The following is a 24,786-nucleotide window of genomic DNA, read 5'->3' as shown; positions in this document are numbered from 1 at the left end:
CCGAGCACAGACCAGGATTCAAACCCCACCCCCCCCACCCTGGTCTGCATAGCTCTGCTCCACACCGTCTTAGCCAGCAGAGGAGGCCTGCAACACAGCTTTCCTCTTAAACAAAAAAAAAACCCAAACGTACCTTCTGACACCGTGGCCCATTGCCATAGACGAGAGCAGCCACCGCCTGCAGTATTTCCACGTGAGTCCAGGAGTTGCACTGCTGCAGCGCTCGGATGCAGTAGGAGAGAAGAAGCTCCAAGCTCTGCTCATCCACCGTCACCTTGGGACACAGCAAAAAGTAATGAGTTCTCCAAGTGTCTTGGCCAAGATTCCTCCCTCAACCAACTGCACTGAAAACAGATTGGCTGCTCACCCGACAGCTCTCTCAAAGAGCGAGCCACTTAATCCCCTTTAAAAAAAATGTTAAGTATTTATCCACTTCCCTTTTAATAGCTATTAGGGGTTATTCTTCCAGCATTGTTTCGAGTAGGACATTCCATGTAATCTCCTTCAGCCACACAGCCCCCCTTCCCCCCCCCGCCGAGATATCTGCGCTCCTCTAATTCTGCCCTCTTGCGCATCCCTGATTATAATCGCTCAACCATTGGCGGCCGTGCCTTCTGTTGCCTAGACCCTAAGGTCTGGAATTCCCTGCCTAAACCTCTCCGCCTTGCTACCTCTCTTTCTTCCTTTAAGACGCTCCTTAAAACCTACCTCTTTGACCAAGCTTTTGGTCACCTGCCCCAATTTATCCTTATGTGGCTCGGTGTCAAATTTTTTGCCTTTAAAATACTCCTGTGCAGAGCATTGGGACGTTTTACTACGTTAAAGGCGCTATATAAATACAAGTTGTTGTTGTTGTCGTTGTCTTAACAGCCCGCTACAGGAAAAAATCTTCTGGCTTCTCCCCTTGTTCTGTTGGGGAAGATCTTAAATTGATGTTCTCTAGTTACCGTTATCACTTGGACAAATATGAACTGATCAGAGAGAGCCAGTATCGAGTTGTAAAGGTAAGTCATGTCTAACTAGCCTAGATGAATTTTTTGAGGAGGTTACTAACATGGTAGATAAGGGAGCATCCATGGATGTTATTCATATGGACTTCCAGAAGGCATTCGACAAGGTTCCACACAAGAGACGTTAGCAAAAATGAAAGTGCATGGAACAGGAGACATCCTACTGACATGGGTAGAGAATTCGTTCGGAGGCAGGAAGTAGGGATAATGGGTACGTACTCCAATTGGCAGGATGTGACTAGCGGTGGCCAAAGTTCCCGCTAAGCTGCGCAGCGGTCTGGAAGTTCCGCGCAGGCCGCTCGCCGGCTTTTATATGGGAGAAACCGCGCGTGCACGAAAATGTGAAATGAGCCGCGCAGCCACTTAAAGGGACCGCGCACCAAAAAAATAAAAGAGGGAACACTGGCGGTGTCCCCAGGGGATCTATACCAGGGCCTCAGCTTTTCATTGTATTTATCAATAACGTAGATGAAGGAATAGAGAGCAGTATATCGGAGTTTGCTGACGACACGGTTAGGTGGCACAGTAAATAGTGTAAATGGCAGCAGAAAGTTGCAAAGGGACACTGACAGATTAAGTGAGTGGGCAAAACTGTGGCAGATGGAGTTCAACGTGGGGAAGTGCGCAGTCATCGACTTTGGACCCAAGAAAGATAGATCAAGGTATTTTCTAAATGGTGAGAAGCTAGGAACTTGGAGTGAGCAGAGAGATTTCGGGGTCCATGTATAGAAATCACTAAAAGTTAGTGGACAGGTACAAAAAATAATTTAAAAGGCTAACGGAATGTTGGCCTTCATCTCTCGGGGGCTGGAACACAAAGGGGTGGAAGTTATGCTGCAGTTGTATAAAGCTCTGGTTAGACAGTGTGGTAAACCTCTTTTATCGTTCACTATCGTTACACTATAGTTATCACTGTTATATCGTTACTCTATGGTTATCACTGTTCACACTGTTGTATCACTATATGAGGTCGCCTCTTGTCACGCTGTTATACCTGGGCTGACCACTGCTGACTCCGCCCATGGCTCCACCTACCTGCCCAGGTATAAAGGTGGTCGACTGGCTGGTATTCCTCCTTGTTGGATCCGATCACCCACGAGGGTGGGCTCTGTTATTTAGCCAATAAAAACCTATAGTTACTTTCTTAACTCGTCGCTTTTCATTGGATGAATTGATAGGTATATCAATTTTATTGGCTAAATTTTAAAATGTCGTTCCCTGAGCAGCAAAGCGAGCAGCAAAACGACCAGCCAGACGCCGAGCTACAACAGCCACAGCAGCCAGCTTGGCTGCGAGCCCTCCGACCACCGTACCTGGATCTAAACCCACAGGCAGCAAACTCAGCCCTCGACTTCGAACACTGGCTGAGCTGTTTCGAGTCCTACCTGGGAGAATCCGGCGTGCCTCAGAGATCCAAGCTAAGAGTTCTGACCGCCCAACTGAGCCCTAAAGTATTCGCACTCATCCGGGACCTTAAAACATACGAGGACGCCATCAACCGGCTGAAAAGACAGTACCAGAGCCCGGTAAATTCCATGTATGCCAGACACCTCCTAAGGTCCCGCCCGCAACAGCCAGGAGAGCCCGTGGATGAATTTCTACGGGTGCTACAAGCACTCGGCAGAGACTGTAACTTTAAAGCGGTAACGGCGGCAGAAAATACTGAAGACAATGTCCGCGATGCCTTCGTGAAAGGCCTGCGGTCCGACTACTCACGGCAAAGACTACTGGAAGCAAAGGACCTCGACCTGGACAAAGCTGCAGCCCTCGCTCGCTCTCTAGAAGTGGCCCATCGGGACCTCGAGGCATACTCAAGGTACTGTAACTCGCGACCCTGGGACATGGGACCGACCCCGACCGCAATACCCCCCGCAGCAACCCCCCTGGGACCTACCTCAGCGTCGGCGTCCCGGACCCGATCGAGACCGCCACCCCCGGTACCGGCTCCGACATCGGACCCCCGCGATCGGGCCGCCGGCTGCTTCTTCTGCAGCCAGGCGAAACACCCGAGGTCGCGCTGCCCTGCCAAAAACGCGACCTGCTCGACCTGCTTGAAGAAAGGCCACTTCGCAAAGGCCTGCAGAGGGGGATCAACAGAGGCCAGCAGTGCCTCATGCGAGCTGTGGGGGCGGCCATCTTCCATCAAGGCAACAGAGGCCAGCATCCCCACATGTGAGTCATGGGGCGGCCATCTTTGATCCAGGCAACCGACACCAGCAGTGCCTCATGTGAGTTACGGGGGCAGCCATCTTCTCCGCCATTTTGTCCAACCTCGTGGGAGACGCCATTTTACCCACCACGCTCGACCGCCACCGTGCCTCTAGACCTGACTACCGCCTCACCCGCAGACTACAGCAACTCGCTCAGCTATACACTAGCCTCCGTCACACTGGACCAAGCCCGCCTGCATCACCTGTCCAAGTCCATGATGGACATCAAAGTAAACGGCCACGCCACGACCTGCCTGTTCGACAGCGGAAGCACGGAGAGTTTCATCCACCCAGACACGGTGAGCCACTACTCCCTCCCTGTCCAACCAACGCGCAACCGGATCTCGATGGCATCGAGGTCCCACGCCACAGACATCAGCGGCTACTGTGTTGTGACCCTGTCGGTTAAGGGTACGGAGTATAAAAATTTTAAACTCCTCGTCCTGCCCCAGCTATGCGCTGCCGTCCTACTAGGGCTAGACTTCCAATCCCACCTCCAAAGCGTCACGCTAGCATACGGCGGACCCCTCCCCCCACTCACAGTCGACAACCAGCAGATTTTAAACCGCCCACCGCGTAACACCTGCGGCCTATCCACCCTCAAGGTCCCGCCACCTTCCCTGTTCGCTAACCTCACCCCCGACTGCAAACCCGTCGCTACCAAGAGCAGGCGGTACAGTGCCGGGGACAGAGCTTTCATTAGCTCGGAGGTGCAGCGTCTCCTGAAGGAGGGCATCATCGAAGGGAGCACCAGCCCCTGGCGTGCCCAGGTCGTGGTCGTTAAGACCGGCAATAAAAACTGCCTGGTCATCGACTACAGCCAGACCATAAACAGGTACACCCAGCTGGACGCATACCCCCTTCCCCGCATATCTGATATGGTCAATCAGATCGCACAATACCGAGTATTCTCTACCATCGACCTTAAGTCGGCCTACCACCAACTCCCTATCCGCCCTGAGGACCGCCAGTATACCGCCTTCAAGGCGAATGGCCGCCTCTACCACTTCCTTAGGGTTCCCTTCGGCGTCACCAACGGGGTTTCGGTCTTCCAAAGGGAGATGGACCGGATGGTTGACCAGAACGGGCTGCACGCCACGTTCCCCTACCTAGATAACGTCACCATCTGCGGCCGCGACCGGCAGGACCATGACGTTAATCTGGAGAGATTCCTCCGTACGGCCCAACGGCTGAACCTCACCTACAATAAGGAGAAATGTGTGTTTAACACCTCGCGCCTTGCCATCCTCGGCTGTGTAGTAGAGAACGGAGTCATCGGCCCCGACCCCGAAAGAATGCGTCCCCTCATGGAGCTACCCCTCCCCCACTGTCCAAAGGCTCTGAAGAGAACCCTGGGGCTCTTCGCCTACTATGCCCAATGGGTGCCCAATTATGCAGACAAAGCCAGACCCCTCATGAAGTCCACATCCTTCCCCCTTACGGAGGAAGCGTGCGCAGCCTTCTCCCTCATTAAGGGAGACATTGCCAAGGCCACAATGCACGCAGTGGATGAGTCCATCCCCTTCCAAGTGGAGAGCGATGCATCCGACTTCGCCCTAGCCGCTACCCTTAACCAGGAGGGGAGACCAGTGGCCTTCTTCTCAAGGACCCTACAGGGCCCTGAGATCCGACACTCGTCGGTCGAGAAGGAGGCCCAGGCAATTGTGGAGGCGGTACGACGCTGGAGGCATTACCTGGCAGGCAAACGATTTACCCTCCTCACCGACCAGCGTTCGGTCGCTTTTATGTTTAATAACAAGCTGAGGGGCAAAATCAAGAATGACAAGATCTTGAGGTGGAGAATCGAGCTCTCCACCTACGATTATGATATCTTGTACCGGCCAGGTAAGCTGAACGAACCCCCTGATGCTCTGTCACGAATTACATGCGCCAGCACGCAAAGTGATAGACTTCAGACCCTCCACAACGACCTCTGCCACCCCGGGGTCACCAGACTTTACCACTTCATTAAGGCCCGCAACCTGCCCTACTCCATCGAGGAGGTCAGGACCATGACCAGGAACTGCCAGACCTGTGCTGAGTGCAAACCGCACTTCTTTAGGCCGGACAGAGCAAGCCTGATCAAGGCTACCCGCCCCTTCGAGCGCCTGAGCATCGACTTTAAGGGGCCCCTCCCGTCCTCTGACCGCAATGTGTACTTCCTCAACATTGTTGATGAGTACTCCAGTTTCCCTTTTGCCTTCCCCTGCCCAGACATGACCAGTACCACGGTCATTAAATGCCTGAACGACCTCTTCGCCTTGTTCGGGTTCCCAAACTATATACATAGTGACCGGGGCGCCTCCTTCATGAGCGAGGAACTCCGTCAGTTCCTACTAGCGAGAGGTATTGCCGCAAGCAGGACCACCAGCTACAACCCCCGAGGGAACGGCCAGGTGGAAAGAGAGAACGCGACGGTATGGAAGGCCGTCCTCTTAGCCTTAAAGTCTAAGGGCCTCCCAACCTCCCGCTGGCAGGAAGTCCTCCCGGCAGCGCTGCATTCCATCCGGTCACTACTTTGCACTGCCATTAACGCCACCCCCCATGAACGAATGTTTGTTTTCCCCAGGAAGTCGACTATGGGAACCACTCTACCAACCTGGCTGACCTCTCCGGGGCCAGTCTTGCTGCGAAAGCACGCGAGGGCCCATAAAACGGACCCCCTGGTCGAGAGGGTGGACCTCCTGCACGCCAACCCCCAGTACGCCTATGTGGCATACACAGACGGGCGGGAGGACACAGTCTCCTTACGAGACCTCGCACCCTCGGGCACTCCTGAGACACCACCGTTAACCCCACCACCCCCCCAATGCCACCCGAGGTAGACGGCATGCCGGAACCCCACGAGCCTCCGCCGACCACGCAGACACCAGCATTAACACCGGATAATGCAACACCGCCACTGCGACGATCAGAAAGGCTTACGAGGCCTCCGGACAGACTGACATACCAGAACTGGTAGTACACTTCACCCCGCTGGACTCAAATCTAAACAAGGGGTGAATGTGGTAAACCACTTTTATCGTTCACTATCGTTACACTATAATTATCACTGTTATATCGTTACTCTATGGTTATCACTGTTCACACTGTTGTATCACTATATGAGGTCGCCTCTTGTCACACTGTTATACCTGGGCTGACCACTGCTGACTCCGCCCATGGCTCCACCTACCTGCCCAGGTATAAAGGTGGTCGACTGGCTGGTATTCCTCCTTGTTGGATCCGATCACCCACGAGGGTGGGCTCTGTTATTTAGCCAATAAAAACCTATAGTTACTTTCTTAACTCGTCGCTTTTCATTGGATGAATTGATAGGTATATCAGACAGCATCTGAAGTAGTGTTCAGTTCTGGGCACCGCCCCTCAGGAAGGATAAACTGGCCCTGGAGCGCAGATTCACCAGAATGATACTGGGCCTAACGGGGTTAAATTCTGAGGACAGGTTGCACAGACTAGGCCTGTATTCCCTCGAGTATAGAAGATTAAGGGGTGATATAATTAATGTGTTGGGGGTGGTCAAGTGAAAATTTCAAAACTGAAATTGATAGTTTTTTGTTAGGCAAGGGTATTAAAGGATATGAAACCTAGGTGGGTAAATGGAATTGAGATACAGATCAGCTATGATCTAACTGAATGGTGGAACAGACACGAGGGGATGAATGGCCTACTGCTGTTCCTATGACTCACCGACCAGTTGTAATGGTTTTTCCCAATTTCCTTTATCAAAACCCCTCATCATTTTGAACAGAATAGACAATGCTTTTAAATGCAACAACTCTCAGAAGCATAAAGACTTTCTAAAAGGTACAATAAAGGCGAGTAGCTTGCTTACAGTTACAGATCTTATTCACTGTAGCCTCAATTCTCCAATCTGGAAGTGCGGGATTACTGACCTAATCCTTTGACGTAGTGTTCTGCATTTATTTTTCTATGCCATTTGCTATATCTTATACGATTCTGAGAGATTCCCTCCCAGTGGCCTTTATGTAAGATTGAAAAGCCCAAGTTTCTCCAGCCTTTGTTGGAAGTTGAGAAGCAGCCTCATAACTCCTTCCCGCAGCACCTCCAAGAGTTGAACATCTCCCTCCTGAAAGCATTAACTCGTGCTGGAATATGGTTCCACAGATATCCTCCTCATAGGTACTTCCACCAAGTGGCCACGTTCAAGCACAAGCTATTGGCGAGGTGCGGGGGGTGGGGGGTTGGGGTGGGGGGGATAGGCGAAAGGCACCACGGCAGGGCCCCATCATGTCTTACCCAATGTCCACGCACAGACACTTTCCAGCAGGGTTCACAAGAGCAGAAGCCTGGCTGAATTTTTTCCTTCTCCGGGGTCCAATCGTAAAACCCATACCACCACCAGCCAACTTAGCACATGGTGGGGATTGAATCTGTGGCTTTGCATATCAGGATGGTTCAGTTCCACTGCGTTGTGTATTTACCAACTAAGCCATCAGGGTAGCCCTCTAACACCATTTCCTATCGTGGGAACATAAGAACAGGAGCAGGCCATTCAGCCCCTCGGGCCTGTTCTGCCATTAAGTGAGATCATGGCGAATTCGTACCCTAACTCCATCCTCCTGCCTTGGCTCCATATTTCTTTATACCCTTGGATATACATACGAACATACGAATTAGGAGCAGGAGTAGGCCACTCGGCCCCTCGAGCCTGCTCCGCCATTCAATAAGATCATGGCTGATCTGATTACTCCACATTCCCGCCTACCCCCGATAACCTTTCACCCCCTTGCTCACCAAGAATCTATCTACCTCTGCCTTAAAAATATTCAAAGACTCTGCTTCCACTGCCCTCTGAGGAAGAGAGTTCCAAAGACTCACGACCCTCTGAGAAAAAATTTCTCCTCATCTCTGTCTTAAATGGGCGGCCCCTTATTTTTAAACAGTGACCCCTAGTTCTAGATTCTCCCACAAGAGGAAACATCCTCTCCACATCCACCTTGTCAAGACCCTTCAGGATTTTATATATCTATATCCATTCCATTCATTCCTGTCAACTGAACAATATTAGCAGTTACTCGGACTCCAACAAAACAAACATCTTTTAGTCGGTCTTCAGTCAATTCAACAATATATCTGAGTATAGGTAATTGAGAAGAGGGCGGTTGGCAGGGAGTTACAAAACAGTTAAACGCAAAAAAGGGGGTTCCGGATTAGGTTGTAAATAGCAGCCACAGGTTTCATTGAAGTTCATACTTGCAAGCGGTTGAGCAGATGGTGGATTAGTTGACACATTTTGCTTACGAGGTGCTCCTGGTTCAACTGGACGAGTCGACAGGCTTGGACGAGTAAGGAACACACATCCTGCAATTGGGAAGGAGAGCAGGGAAAGATGAGACCACGACAGGCTTCAGCTGACAGAACACTCAATTCATTCATTCTCACGGTTGATGGGTCATTTATAATTTGCACATATACAGATTCAGAAACCCACTGCAATAGCGATAAGGCCTGATTAATCTACCTGTCCTGTGCAATGAAGGGCTTCTTGCCCCTTCAGATTACATTTTTGTTGGCAGTATATTTTGAGATAGTTCACATTATTTGCCTTTTAGCAGCTTGAACCTATGTCCACATGTCAAAATTTAAATTGTAGTTTTCTGATTTTACACTTCTACATCAGGTACTATCTTATATACTTCTAGAAGGCATCCAGTTAATCACCTCCCATGACACACAGCTCTTGTACTGCAATGACATTTAGAATGTAACATTTACTGGCTTCCGTTTAGCCAGCAGCAGTGACAACCCACATTCTGCTGAGTCTCCAGATCTGCCACTGATACCCCTTGGCCTTCTAAATGCCCTGAGTTCGCTCAGTGTTCTGATGTTGTGATGCAAGTTTGCATCATCACGCAAGTGCATGTTCCCTCCTCAGGCTAGGAATTTTTTTTTTTTTTTTTGGAAATGCAAGAAATGTTCACTTTCCTCTACAGCAGAAGAGGAACATCCCAGCCAGTGCTTCCAATGTTTCAATATGGGCCGACTGGAGGAGGTCAATTCGAAAAACAGAGATCTAGTCTCCCGTACGTGTATCGAAAGTTGACTCTCCGTTTTCTAAATTGACATCGTATGTGTCTACAGCAAAACAAAGACACCAGACAGTATATGCTCAGGAGTTCTCCCCAGTGTCCTGGCCAATATTTATCCCTCAATCAACATCACTAAAAAGAGTTTATCTGGTCATTATCACATTGCTATTTGTGGGATCTTGTGTGTGGATTGGCTGCCCCGTTTCCTATATTACAACAGTGACTACACTTCAGAAGTATTTCATTGGCTGTAAAACACTTTGGGACATCCTGAGGTCGTGAAAGGCGCTATAGAAATGCAAGTCTGTCTTTCTTTCTTTTCTTTCATATGCTCTGTACAGTATGTGCTCCTGTAGACCAGACAGTATATGCTCCTGTACACCAGGCAGCATATTATGCGCCTATACACTGGACCGTATGTGTGTAGAAGACTGGATTTACATTTTCCAAATTGACCACCTCTGACCAGGCTTCAGTGGAACACTGGTACCAGACAGGGAGGGACAGTGACTCACAGGTGAAGGTTTGGCATCACCCGCTCCAAACCCAGTTAAATATAAAAGTGCTCTTAATAATAAATGAAGACCAGAAATAGATGTGAAGTTTTTTTTTGTATTTTTAATGGAAGTTATTCAGTGAGGTCGCCAGGCTTAGTTAGTGTACTCGTGTCAAAACGCTGGAGGAAAAAAAACCCAGACCTAAGCCAGTGGAATTTAATGTTGCGCAATGCCTTTCGTGTGTGATGTTCTCAATTCATCACAACAGCGCTCCTAGCAGGCGTGATTTTGTTAATCTACTGTTTTGATTTTACACTATTGTTTTAATGTGTGTGAGCCAAGAGTGAAAATATTCTCTCTTCTTTCTGTCTCGGTAAGAGTGTAAAATCAATAATTAGTTTAACACAATCAGGGCTGTTTTGCAACTGCGCCTCAATTGGCTCCCTTTACAGCATCTCCAGCGGCAGGCCCGAGACCGTCAGTCCTGAACCCTAGTGTTATACAGCGCAAACCGTGCACTCCAGGCACAACCCAAGAAGTACAAAATCTGTAACTGTACTGTTGAATTTTTTTCCACAGTTGAATGGAGAAGCAGTATATCCCTATTCTGATGCCGGTGCGTGAATTCTTTTAACGTGGGGGTGGCCGTTGCACACCAGCTACCACACGGGCTTGACAGAGCAAGGTCTTGGTCCAATGGCAAGAGGATCCAAGACAATTGGAGACCAGGCTCTGCTACATCGGCCTAGCACACACACACAAACATATTCCTACTGTCCTCCTCCCTCCTTCCCGCAGGTCCTCTCTGCCTGGGTTTCATAGGCTGCAGTGTGGCCCTCCCGACCCCGCTGCTGGTCCATGCTGCGCCACTCCTGGGCCTCGACCTCGCCCCTGGGCTTGTCCTCGCCCCTGGGCCCCGTCCTCACCCCTGGGCCCCGTCCTCCTTATAGTGCGTCTCTTTCTAGTGAGTGTGTCCCCCAGAAGCAGTATAAAGAGTTCACTTGCTCACCATTCCACTTTACTGAATTCCTAGTGAAAGCATTCATGTTCCCAGCATTGTGTACAAAACCTGTACATTGTGTGTCACTTATATATGGTTGAAAAGTCCTAATAATAACCCCACTTTTATAAATAAGGTGTTGGCCTCTGCTCAGCGTAACTCTAATTGAATACCCTGCTGACTATGACACTGGCACTTGAGTTTAATAACTAGACAGTTAGTAATCCATTAGCACTAGATTCTAGCACCTTATATTAATGAAAAGTAAAACTTTGCAGGATTTAGACAGGATATGCAACCAGGTCAGACATTTTTTGCCACACCGATAAGCGCACACAGTACGTATCGAACTCTTTATTTGTCGAAACGAGGGAGAAAAGGGACTCCCGGCGCACGTTATTCTGATTTCACTTTAAACCTGATTTACTGTGTGAGAGCCCCTACACAGAGAGTCTTGACACATTCTCAAAAGTCAGCTACCCAAAGGGAAACGATGCTTTCAGTGCAGTGTTTTATTATATAAATCAGCATACACTAACAGAAATAGCTCGTGAGTTAGCAAGTACAGAATACTCAAGATGCAGTGCTGCCCGCTCGCGATATATCCAATACCAGACCTGGTAACCCCGTGAAACTCTCATGGGGATCCCAAAGCCCAGTTTTAAAACCTATACCTTACAGTAAGCCTATAATTGATTTTTCATAATTCTTGATTTATTAGTGATGTAGTACCTGCTCCTTGGGTACAAGGAAAAGAGACGGGCAGCATGCAAGCATACCAACGTGTTGTGCCAGCGTGGTAGGGTATAGGTTTGCAACCAATTCCCCGTGGAGCAAGTACCTAGTCACGGTTTTTGCTTCACATTAATGCTGCAGATAAAATGCCAGTGCAACCCATGTCTGGAGTCAGGGCCTAATCCGACACTGGAGGGAAGCAGAGTTAGTGCTGATGACTATCACCAAAAACAGATCATTCATGCCCTGGTGAACATCACCAAAGAGAGAGATTAACTGGTCATTTATCTCACTGCTGTCCGTAAGATGTTGCTGGTGTAAACGGCTTCCATCTTTGCCCAAATGTATTTGTTGCACAAATGCTTTGAAATATTTTGACATGAAAGGCATTATATAAATGCAAGCTAATCATCCAGCCTAATAATGTCGTAAAATCTCTGAAATGAAAGCATCCACGTTTTAGTTTGGGCTTTAGGAAGGCCCATAATGCAGGTTTTTGAAAAGGTGAGAGCTAAAACTAAGCATGCTTGGATGCAAGCCTGCTCCCTGCAGTGCACCCTCTTCCTCAGGGCAAATACACACACACTCTTACTAGAACACTGGAACTGGACCCCAACTCTCCAATGAGTCAACCAGTGATTGGATGCCTTGTGAGATCTCAGCAGGCTCTATGGAACTGGTGGCACCAAGACTGCAGGTCAGGTACAGACAACGAGCGGATGAGACCTGTCAAAGGTTGCAGTGATGGGAGATCGTAAACACATTACAGCGGAACAATGTTCAACAATAACAACAACTGCTTGCATTGTGTGTCAGCCGAGGCTCAGTTGGTAGCACCCTCGCCTCCGAGTCAGAAGGCTGTGGGTTTTTTGTGGAGTGGGACTTGAGCACAAAAATCTAGGTCGACACTCCAGTACAGTGCTGAGGGAGTGCTGCGCTGTCGGAGGTGCCGTCTTTCGGATGAGATGTTAAACCGAGGCCCCATCTGCTCTCAGGTGGACGTAAAAGATCCCACGGCACTATTTCGAAGAAGAGCAGGGCTGTTACCCCCGGTGTCCTGGTCAATCCCTCAATCAACATCACTAAAACAGATTATCTGGTCATTATCACATTGCTGTTTGTGGGAGCTTGCTGTGTGCAAATTAGCTGCCGCATTTCCCACATTACAACAGTGACTACACTTCAAAAAGCGCTTTGGGACATCCGGTGGTCATAAAAGGTGCCATAGAAATGCAAGTCTTTCTTTTTATTTATATTGTGCCTTTAAATGTAGAAAATTGTCACAAGAGCATAATCAAAAAGTGAATGCTGAGCCAAAGAACAAGATATTAGGATACAAAAGATTAATATTGGCAAGCTGGCAGTGAATTGAAGCAACAATGCAGCACACCCGAGTGATAAAGCTCAGGTTTGTGTGTTTTACTACGCTAAAGGCGCTATATAAATACAAGTTGCTGTTGAGAATCTACACCCAGTAGCTCTCGATGTCAACAACACGTTTATGGGAAGTACAGACCAAGAAGGGAACACAAGTAAATAAGACAATCGGGATCAGTACTCCTGGCCTAGGTCCCTGGCTGGATACATAGCGGTTCTGGCCGAGGCCTGCAAGTGGGTCTCCAGCCCACCCTCTCCACGGGGAAGGTGTGTGGCATGAGGGGAGCTCAGGATGTAAAAAAAAAAAAGGGGAGGGGGGAAAAAAAAACGTCCACATACCAACAAAAACAGGCACGGTGAAAATTAAACACCCCCTCCGAAAAAAATTGGACCATTCCAGTAATCATCGAAAGACAGAAACACATACAAGCAACACCCGAGATAGATAGCTTTACCCGCACGATAGTAGTCTTTATCTCTCAGTTATGTAAAACGTGCTAGGAGGTCACGGATGGTGAAATCATACAACTGTGTATCGGTTGCAGTCCTTAAAAGGAAGACAGGCAGAAACAAACTAAAATTCTTTTTCTTTTAATTTCTCAGACATTTATATGATGCCTAAAAATCGCACCACACTGACTGCATGGTAAAAATCTCAGTACTGATGTGTACTGGAGCAAATAATGAGAAGCCTTGAATCATATGCTGATCTGAAGGTCTCCCTCTGTGCAATTACCCAGCTTGCCACCATCTGTTTATCAGAACTCTGGCTTAAAATTACCACCTAAAATCAAAAGCAGGACCGGAGTTAAAGGGGTAGGACAGGAGGTGCAGGGATGACACCGGGGGCACGAGAGGGAAGGGGTGGGGGGCGGAATTGTGACTTCAGTACGGGACGTTTGTTTTGCCAATATTGAAAATTATCTGAAATCCTTAAAAACTAAATTGTCCACAACATAAGACACAGAAGGGTAAAAATGTTAAAAACAAACTTTTGGTGTCTACATTCACTTTATTCATTTACAGACAGCCCACTCAAAAAAACAGACTATCAGTCCAAACATATCCAGGTGGTAAAGCTACTTTGGCTGCACGATTAATATGAAGGTTGCCTTAACCTTATGGTGCCTGTTGTTCCAGATCAACCATTGTATCTTGGACTTATTCCTTTTAATTATCGCCGATTGTTAAAAGATGAGGCTGGCTGCTGCAAAAAGCTGCAATGTTATACAGCGTAGCGAGTTGCTCTCAACAGGTGGAGGATGCCTCACTCTGCACTTAACCCATACTCGAGTGCCTGGCGCTGAATGCAAAAAGTAGAAGAATTGTTACGTTCGCTTTGGCAATGACAGCACGCCTTTTGTTATAAAGCCACGTATCCTTCCTTACCTTGACAAGCACAAAACTGAACCAAAAACTGGTACAGGGGGCTTTTCTAGATGTGCAGGCTGGTTTGAACATTTCTTGAAAAGGAGATTAAAATTCGTTTTTCAAAGAATCTTTGTATAATTGAGTCATGGATCACTGAACCATTATTGCTCCCGAGAATCCAAATTATATAATGGCCCATTTTCTAACAGTCCTGCATAAAGCAGCCCAACTCTCTCAATGGCTCAGTTGGTAAATTCACTGTCCAGTGTTGAGCTGTGCCCTGCAGAACAGGAAGGACATATGATTGAGCCCTGGTCTGTGCCTATTTAACTGATCGGAGCTGGAGTGACACCAAGAAGTACAATTGCCCTCATCACCCTAGACTGGAGGGGTGAAAAAGAATAAAATGCAGAATTCCCACTCCCGATAGCCACTCAATGTGCGTGTGCTGGCTCATGGTCGAACAGCCAGCTGGCACTCGATTTAGAGGGTCAGATATGAAGAATGGGAGTCACCTATGGAATGCACAAGGGCATGAGTCAGCATCTTCAGGAAAGCAAAGGGGGGAGGGAGAAAATTGGGAGACGGGAAAATAAATAACCCCAAGTTTGGAGATCAGTCCTCAGTTGGCTGTAATTAGAGGAGACTGACATGCAGGGGTTATTCGAAAGAATATTTAACACTTTCTTTTGCAAAAACCTTACGATAAGTTTGCAAAGCTGCAAATGTACTGCACTAATGTTACGTAAATACCAGATGCTATTCTCTGAGGAGCAAGACCTCGTTTTTGCACCTGTAAGCTGAATCAATCTTATAGGCCAGCAAGTATGGGACAACATGATAAACTACACAAGGTCTGGCACCGCACTGACTCAGTGAAATTTAAACAAGACCTCCTGTCATGCTTGGTAATCTATGAGGACAGTAAGAATTAGTACAGAGTTCTTACCGCAATAACTGCGGGGTAATGATATTCTACCCAGTGGTAACCTAACTTTAAGGCTGATTTATTGCCATATACAGAAAGTAGTGGTTACTTGGGCAAGGGCTACACCCATTCATAAAAACCAGCAGCGATTAGACCTGGCAGTAAATCTGGGTCGATAAAAACATCATATAGGCAATTCCAAATAGTTATATTACCATGCTCTATTGGAGTTATAACTCACAACTGGACCAGGATAGAATTCACACTTGGTCTAGAAGGCTGACAGAGAAAAGCAAGTACAAAACGGTCAGCCAAGAGGAGTGTGTATATCATGTGGGTCTGGGGGGGCAGTTAGAATTTGCTCCAAGTTGGTGCGTACATTTGCAGCGAGCCTTCTGTGTTTTGGATTCTTATATTAGTGCAGTTATGAACATACCCATTCTCAATGGATGCATGGACAGAGGAAAATAAGTCTTCGGTTGGAACTGGGGAAGCCAAAGCATGCTTGGCATGAATACATTAATCGTAACCGAACAAAAGGGGACAGTTCCTGCAATTACGGTAAGATTGTCCACTGGCCTTATGGTGCTGGAGTAGCAAACCAGAAGCTATGAGTTCAAATCCTACCATGGCAAGTTGCGAAATTAAATTCAATAAAGCTGAAAATTTGTGGATATTCTGCCACCTCCCCCCTCCCCCTCGCCCCCCCACCCTGGTAAAAAAAAGATAGTTGTTGTTAAAAACCAGACAGGTTCACAAATGTCCTTCAGGGAAAGGAATCTGCCACCCGACCTGATTTAGCCTACACTCGACTCCAGTCCCACACTACACGGTTGAATCTTAATGCTCTCAAGGCAACTAGGAATGGCCAAGTGTCACTCACATCCCAAGAACAAATATTTTTTTTAATTAAAAATCAAGAGGCTTTCACAACACAAGCTTGGCTTCACTTAAAACACTACTTCATTTATGAATGTAATGGGGCAGAGACCATTACAGTGCATCTGACTGATCCCCAAACTTTGAAAAAAATACATTATTCAATCTCCCTCAATCTCTTCCCAATATCCATCCAGTTCTGTCTTGCAACTATTTGTTTTCACTCCCTCCCCAAACACTCTGTTCGATAAATTCACCACTCGCAATGTAAAGTAGTTTATCATCCCTCTTTTGAGCTCGAATCCATGGCCCTCCTAATTCTCTCCCAGTCGTTTCAATCTGCAGTCTCGACCATGGCCATTCAGTTCGGGTTCTCTTTCCACTTACACTCAGGAGGGCCGCCTGCCTTTTTTGTGGCCTGGAGGAGTCCGTGTTCCGTGTATATATGGAATGCGAGAGGTTGCAGCCCCTATTTCACTATTTGAAGGGGCTGCTCCTCGATTTTTTTGGCTGCACTTCAGTCCCACGCTCCTGATCTTTGGTCACCCGGTGGCGAAGGGGAGCGGGCAGGTCGGGGGACCTCCTCGAAGGACTGCTCCTGGGCCTGGCCAAAGTGGCCATCAACTGGTCCAGGCAGCGGGCGGTCGAGGGGGTCGTTCGGCCCGACTGCCTGCCTCTCTTCCGCAGCCACTTTCGCGCCCGGGTGGCCCTGGAGATGGAGCACGCGGTGTCCGCCGGCACGCTCGAGGCCTTCCGCAACCACTGGGCACCGCAGGGACTGGAGTGCATCATCACCCCTGGCCAACCAAATTTTAATTTAATTTGTTAAGTTTCATTTAATGTTTTAAGTTTAGTTACAATCTATTTGTTTATGGGTTGCTCAAAAGAGTACACCCAGGAGGGTGAACAGCCACCTTTCTTTCCATTGTATACATGAAGTGAATGTCATGCTATTGGGGAAGTAATAGACAGCTCCACAGGCATCAACCTTTTACTTAAAAAAAAGGAAAATATTACATGCAAACTCAATACCGACAGCTTTTGAAGCAAATATATATTTGGCTGTAGCTATCTTCACTACAATCTGAGGCAGCAACCTGAAATGACTTGATGGTAAATACAATTAATTTGAATTTCTCCACACAATGTGATACTTTGCCAATCTGTACAAACAAAAAACTGTGATGAAAGTTCCGAGCGGTGATAACTTCATACAGTATCTAGAATAGGTCTGTATTGGTTACACATTTCTATTTACAGGTTTAACAACTGGCTGCCAAGCTCTGGTACAATCAGTCCATTTAAGGAATGTTGCACTGGGTGATATTCTGGGCCGGAGCCACCTCAATCACAAGATGAAATGGGTGGTCGTCCCATGGCCAGGCTGGAGGAAGATTGGGGAAGGAGATCATGGGGCAGGGTTGTCAGTTTTTCGCCACAGTGCGGTGCGCCAGTTGACTGAAGCACCAATTGACTGGATCGCCAACCAGCCCTGTTAATTGTGCCCATTCCAATCTGACCATGTCAGTGTGTATCTAAGTGTTCCTGCATTGCACACCGGCATGGATACTGCCCAGTGGCCTGATTATGCAAATAAATACACTCCTCTGCAAGACCCTAGACGGTGGCGAGTGGGGGCGATGGGCCAACATCTGCAAGTAGCCGATTGCAGGAGACCCTCGTGCATGTTCAGAAGGGCCTGCAAAGGACCCAGTGACAGGCAGCGAGTCTTCCTGTTGCTCAGCAGCACACTATGGCTAACCCTTCCCAACGATAAGTGTCAGAGACCATTTTGAACTCCCGGGTCTCATCACTTTCCTTCGAGATGATTGCGGGCTCTGAAATGCAGTGCAGCTGGATGGCGACAACTCATCCGCAGGGCGAAGAAAAACATACAACGTAGACCTTGAGATCACACATGGAGGAAAGCTGCTGCAGATGCCATTCAGAGAAAAATATATGCAGGTCAGATGAAGTTGTGGAATATTCACAAAGGGACTCCCTACATCTGCATTCAGTACAGGAAACTTTCGATTTACCAGCACCTAAATAACCGGAAATCTCAGTTAACCGGCAAAATTCAGGAGTAGGTTCAGGTAACTTTTATTACTTGCCTTCCTCCATCTGTTGCTGTGCAAGGGTGTGGCTGCAGCTGTTGCTAAGCTACAGAGACGCTTGCAACTTGTGGCCATTGTTCTGAACCTGTTGCTAAGCAACAGGGTTTGTTGCTTTATACGGAGCTCTCAGCTCCGTATCTTTTACTATAGCTTTCGGTTATCCGGAATTTTTGATGAACCGGCACCACGTTGGTCCCATCCGTGCCGGATTAAAAAAAGTTTCCTGTATTTACAATATTTGGAGAAGTTGATGTAGTAATGATGTTACTGGGCTAGTAATCATGAAGCTTGGAGTAATATTTCAGAGAAAGCGAGTTCAAGAATTTGAATTCAGTTTGAAAAATCTCTAAATGAAAATCTGATGTCAGTAAAGGTGACCATAAAACCGTGGGATTGTCATAAAAACCCAACTGGTTCACTAATGCCCTTTAGGGAAGGAAACCTGTCATCCTTACCTGGTCTGGCCTATATGTGACTTGGCCAATGTGGTTGACTCTTAACTGCCCTCTGAAGTGGCCTAAAAAGCCACCCAGTTGTCTCAAACTTTCTCAAGGCAATCAGGGATAGGCCAGCGAAGACCACATCCCGAAAGTATTTCGTTATTTTTTTTAAAAAACAGAATGGTATTCGGAAACTGATTTGGGTAGGCATGCACAGTATTTTCCAATCATTTTTGTTGCAACAGAGAAATTATTCAGAAAACAAGCTACATTTTACACTTACCAAGCAGCAGGAACTCCAGTGATGAACTCTCTCGCTCCTTCATGGAGGCTTTTGAACAGCTCAGCGGTCATCTCCTCGGGCCACATGAATGTTTTTGTTTTTAAAAAGAGGTGCCTCTTCTGTTTGCTTTAGACCTTTGAGAATTCAATTCAATTTTCTTCCTTGCCACCATTTTGAGGTTCCTCCATGCGTCTCCTGCAAGCCTGTGGCATTCAACGAATTTTAGAATTTTTTAAAAATATAGAGTGATGCTGATTAGAGCTTCTGTTTTTTTTTTGCAATTTGTTGTTGATGATTTTCAATGCTTATCTTGGTCACAGGGTGGGGGGGGGGGGGGAGGCAGTCACTTAAAAAAAGTTCAATTATTCAGCAAACTCAGGGGATAGTGGCAATAGCGCTTGGAGGAGTGAGTATTAATGAAAAAAAGACTTGCATTTATATAGCGCCTTCCACGACCACTGGATGTCCCAAAGCGTTTTACAGCTTTTGGAATGCAGTCACTGTTGTAATGTAGGAAACGCAGCAGCCAATTTGCGCACAGCAAGCTCCCACAGATGTGGTAATGACCAGATAATGTGTTTTTTTTAAGTAATGTTTATTGAGAGATAAATATTGGTCAGGACACCAGCGATAGTGCCCCTGCTCTTCTTCGAAATAGTACCCTGGGATCTTTTACCTCCATCTGAGGGTAGAAGGGGCCTCGGTTTAATGTCTCATCCAAAAGACGGCACCTCCAACAGTGCAGCACTCCCTCAGTACTGCACTGGAGTGTTAGCCTAGATTTTTGTGCTCAAGTCTCCGGAGAATGGGACTCAAACCCACAACCTTCTGATTCAGAGGCGACGGTGCTACCACTGAGCCACGGCTAACACTCAGAAGAATCATACTACAGTTAGGAGCTTTGAGGGGTGAAGCCGCCTCTGAAAAGGGAGTATCGAGGGTTTCAGTCATTATTGCTCCTCCTCTATAGGAGCATGCACTGCCTTGTGTATATGAACAAATACTGTCTGGTCTATTGGAAAGAACAAACTTGCATTTACATAGCGCCTTTAACAACCTCAGGACGTCCCAAAGCGTTTAACATTCAATGAAGTACTTTTGGAATGTTGTCACTGTTGTAATGTAGGAAACGCAGCAGCCAATTTGCGCACAGCAAGCTCCCACAAAGAGCAATATGATAATGACCAGATCATTTTTTTTCTAAGTGATGTTGATTGAGGGATAAATATTGGCCAGGACACTGGGGATAGCGCCCCTGCTCTTCTGCGAAATAGTGCCATGGGATCTTTTACGCCCACCTGAGGGGGCAGACAGGGCCTCGGTTTAACATCTCGTTCGAAAGACGGCGCCTCCGGCAGTGCAGCACTCCCTCAGCACTGCACTGGAGCGTCAGCCTAGATTTGTGTCCACGCAAAGAATATGGATTGCAGCAGAGCTGGAGAGCAGAGAGTCATGGAGGGCTGGGAGCAAAAAAGCATCAAAATAACACACTGGAACTCAGGAGTGCAAGCGAGTCAGAAAGGAAAGAGAATTTTTTTTAAAAAGAGGGAGATAGACAGAAATACACAATCGAGTGATGCAAGTGTGGCGAGCACTGCAGCCATTAAAAGATATGACAATCCAGTCAGGCAAAGATCAATTGTTCTTTCCCAGTCACATTTTGTTCCAAGTTCTTCTGTGGCCTGACGCACATAATGCACACAAGTACAACAGTCCCATTTCGCATATCCTACCAAAGGCACAGTACAATCATAGCGTAAATATAGCCTTGAAGTGTTAGAAGCTACTGGATATTTCCTGCAATGTTTTTGCATTGTGCTAGATCGAAGAAACTTCCTTTTAAAAGAGCAATGAAAACATTGGAATGCTTATGATCGGAATCTGCTTGGAAAGTTAAAACTAGAAACATATTTAAATGGGCACCGTCTATTTTGCCATTAAGAATGTGAAGTGTAGAACAGGACAAGCCCATCAGGCCTGTCGAGACTGTTGCCTCCAAATTGCACTGTCATAACCTCCTGTTAAAATTTTCTGAGGGCAGTGATTAAACAAAAACAAAAATGTCAAGAAGACAAAAGTCTTAATTTGCTCCAGATAATATCACTGTCCTGGAGTGCGTGCCTCTTCGTGCTCCGTAAATTATTCACTCACATATATCCCTAGAACCTTCAGGCCCATTTCTATACAAATAATTCTACAACCCCTGTTTTTTTTTTTTTTAAAAAGACTTCATTAGTTTGGCCCTAATTTTGAAGGAAGTCAATGAGGGGGGAAAATAAGGCAGCTGCACATCATGTGTGTCACAATGACTCTCCCCATCTCTCCTGACATAGAAAGAATGAACTAACTTGCATTGACATAGTGCCCCTCATGTTCTCCACTTCACACCCAACGAATCACAGCGCCCTGGAACATTTTACTATGTTAAAGGTGCTATATAATTGTTGTTGTTGAATTTAAGTGTAGTCGGTGTTCTTGCTCAGGCCAACATCCCCAGCATCGAAGCTTTGACCACGCTCGATTAGCTCCGATGGACGGGTCACATTGTCCGCATACCTGATACTCTCAAAACAAGCGCTCTACTCGGCGCTCTGGCATGGCAAGAGAGCCCCAGGTGGGCAGAAGAAACACTTCAAGGACACCCTCAAAGCCTCCTTGAAAAAGTGTAACATCCCCACTGACACCTGGGAATCCCTGGCCCAAGACTGCACAAAGTGGAGGAGAAGCATCCGGGAAGGCGCCAAACACCTTGAGTCTCTTCGCCGGAAGCCAAGCGCAGGCAGCACAAGGAGCGCACGTCAAGCCAAGCACCCCACCCACCCGCCCCTTCAACCACCGTCTGCCCCACCTGTGACAGAGACTTTAGGTGCCGCATTGGACTCATCAGTCACCTGCTTACTCATTTTTAATGTGGAAGCAAGTCATCCTCGGTTCCGAGGGACTGCCTAAGAAGGAGTCACTGTTGTTATGTAGGCAAATGCAGCAGCCTATAGGCACGCAGGACTAGAAGAGACCATTTTGATCCATCTGGCCAGCTCCAGAATTCAAATGGAGAATGCGCAATTCACTAGCTGTATCCCTTAAGGTGCCAAGGTACAATTCCCTGGGTGCTGGCTACCCTCCAATAACTTGCCGAAGTTGTCATTCTTCATTTCGTTTACCCACTGAGTCACCAGCAGTTGACGTTTTTTGACAAATCCACAGAAGCTTCATTGTAGCATTATGTGTTTTCCAAAATGAACAAACAAATAATTGGCAATGAATTATTGAATCGGTAAGTCTTCTGTGTGGTGAGGTACCAAACCACATAACCTAGGAAATCCAAGGCTCAATCTCCAGTTTATACTAAGTTTGGGTTGATAGTACGGACTCTACACCTGGTCTAGGGAGGAGGGGATGAAAATATTTAGCAGGGAACCCACTCCTAATTGCCATATAGTAGTCCTTGTTTGAAAATGTGTGTGTTTGCAGACGGCGGATGAGGATAAGTAGCGCTGATGCTCTCAACATTTAAATATTCTGACAACACTCGCTGTCTAAAAAAGACTTGCATTTATATAGCACCTTTCACGACCACTGGATGTCCCAGAGCGCTTTACAGTAGTCACTGTTGTAGTGTAGGAAACGTGGCAGCCAATTTGCACACAGCAAGCTCCCACAAACAGTAATGTGATAATGGCCAGATAATCAGTTTTAGATGTTGATTGAGGGATAAATATTGGCCAGGACACCGGGGATAACTCCCCTGCTCTTCTTCGAAATAGTACCATAGGATTGTTTATGTCCACCTGAGAGCGCAGATGGGGCCTCGGTTTAACGTCTCATCCGAAAGACAGCACCTCTGACAGTCCAGCACTCCCTCAGTACTGCACTGGAGTGTCAGCCTTGTAGTTTTTTGTGCTCCAGTGTCTGGAGTGGGACTTTGAACCCACAACCTTCTGACTCAGAGGCCAGCGTGCTACCCATTCAGCCACAGCTATTGGAACATGAGCTCAGTCAGAAACCCCACCTTCAAGAGGATGAGTTAGGATTGGGGGGGAGGAATTACAAGACCGTGCCCATTTAAATATACCAGCCAATAAGAGATATATTTTGCTTTAGCAAATGACTGTTACCATCCCTAACACAACTACATTTTAACAATGGGATTGGGGGTAAGGTACTGACTTGGATAGAGAACTGGTTGGCAGACAGGAAGCAAAGAGTTGGAATAAATGGGTCTTTTTCCAAGTGGCAGACAGTGACTAGTGGGGTACCGCAGGGATCGGTGCTAGGACCCCAGCTATTCACAATATATATTAATGATCTAGACGAGGGAACTAGATGTAATATCTCTAAGTTTGCAGACGACACAAAGCTGGGTGGGTGAATGTGCTGTGAGGAGGATGCTGAGAAACTCCAGTATGATTTGGACAGGTTGGGTGATTATACTGCATCTGCCATGCATCTGCCCAATGTGGATAAATGCGAGATTATCCACTTTGGTGGCAAAAACAGGAAGGCAGATTATTATCTGAACGGCAATAGATTGGGAGAAGGGGAAGTGCACCGAGACCTGGGTGTCCTTGTGCACCAGTCGCTGAAGGTAAGCATGCAGGTGCAGCAGGCGGTTAAGAAGACAAATGGTATGTTGGCCTTCATAGCAAGAGGATTCAAGTACAGGAGCAAGGATGTCTTACTGCAGTTGTACAGGGCCTTGGTGAGGCCACACCGTGAGTATTGTGTGCAGTTTTGGTCACCTTATCTGAGGAAGGATGTTCTTGCCATGGAGGGAGTGCAGCAAAGATTCACCAGACTGATACCTGGGATGGCAGGAATGACATACGAGGAGAGATTGGGTCGATTGGGCTTATACTCGCTGGAGTTTAGAAGAATGAGAGGGGATCTCATTGAAACTTATAAAATTCTAACAGGACTGGACAGACTAGATGCTGGAAGGATGTTCCCGATGGTCGGGGGAGTCCAGAACCAGGGGTCACAGTCTAAGGATAAGGGGTAAGACATTTAGGACTGAGATGAGGAGGAATTTCTTCACCCAGAGAGTGGTGAACCTGTGGAATTCTCTACCACAGAAGGCAGTTGAGGCCAATTCATTAAATATATTCAAGAAGGAGTTGGATATATTTCTTAAGTCTAAAGGGATCAAGGGATATGGGGAGAAGGCAGGGACAGGGTAATGAATTTGGATGATCAGCCATGATCTCATTGAATGGCGGAGCAGGCTCGAGGGGCCGAATGGCCGACTCCTGCTCCTATCTGCTATGTTTCTAATGTAGCAGTCGCTTCTCCGATTAAACGAGTTGCAGCAGGGAAGCGACCGACAGCCGGTGCGGTGTGACTATATTTAGCAACTGTTCCAAAGTGGCCTTGTGATAGAGCAAAGGGGAGGACTTTTCGATCCCACCCACCCAACGCCCGCTTCCCCTACCTCACGGCTGATGCTGGAATCGCTGAGATAATTTTCGGAGATGAGCTGATCGAACACCAGGTTAACCTCGGTTTTGAAGTTCTCGTCGTCGGCCACCCCGATGGTGAGCAGCTTGGTGTAGAAGCGGTGGAAGTCGCACTGTGAATGGGGATGCCCTTCCTCAGCAGCCATGGCTCTTCTCCCCACTGACTCACTTCCTTCAACCTGAGCGTCTCTCTATGGTAACACGCCACACAGCCGACGACTTCCTCCGGGTTAAAGGGCAGGCCAAACAGCAGCACGTGGTTTTTTCCCAAAGTTTTGTCCTCTTTTTTCTGGCTCAAGCTTTGTGGCACTAAACTGAGTCTTTGAAAATAATAAACTCCCCTTGGCAGCAGGTTCTTATGATTGTGTGATCATGTGCCCGCTCTTTTAAAGGGGCACAACCAATAAAGACTGTAATGTAAAGAAAAGGTTCA

The 24,786-nt window shown here is 47.3% G+C and overlaps 1 protein-coding gene across 1 annotated transcript in view; it reads right to left on the bottom strand.

The window, feature by feature from the left end:
- Positions 1-24,568, bottom strand: part of heatr6 (HEAT repeat containing 6) — a 64,888-nt gene extending 40,320 nt beyond the window's left edge. Inside the window, exons 1-3 of the mRNA XM_085964918.1 lie at positions 24,329-24,568; positions 8,438-8,545; positions 134-274 (exon numbers count right to left, since the gene is read on the bottom strand). Of these exons, the coding sequence (XP_085821044.1) occupies positions 134-274; positions 8,438-8,545; positions 24,329-24,499 (420 nt within the window). The 5' untranslated portion in view covers positions 24,500-24,568. The remainder of the gene's footprint in view (positions 1-133; positions 275-8,437; positions 8,546-24,328) is intronic.
- Positions 24,569-24,786: the final 218 nt, after the last annotated feature.

The sequence above is a fragment of the Somniosus microcephalus genome, chromosome 22 (genome assembly GCF_052327205.1).
Source record: "Somniosus microcephalus isolate GS21.2 chromosome 22, FLI_Smic_1.0, whole genome shotgun sequence".
Classification (NCBI taxonomy): domain Eukaryota; kingdom Metazoa; phylum Chordata; class Chondrichthyes; order Squaliformes; family Somniosidae; genus Somniosus; species Somniosus microcephalus.
The sequence above is the reverse complement of the archived record's forward strand: the minus strand, read 5'-3'. Positions and strand labels throughout refer to the sequence as shown.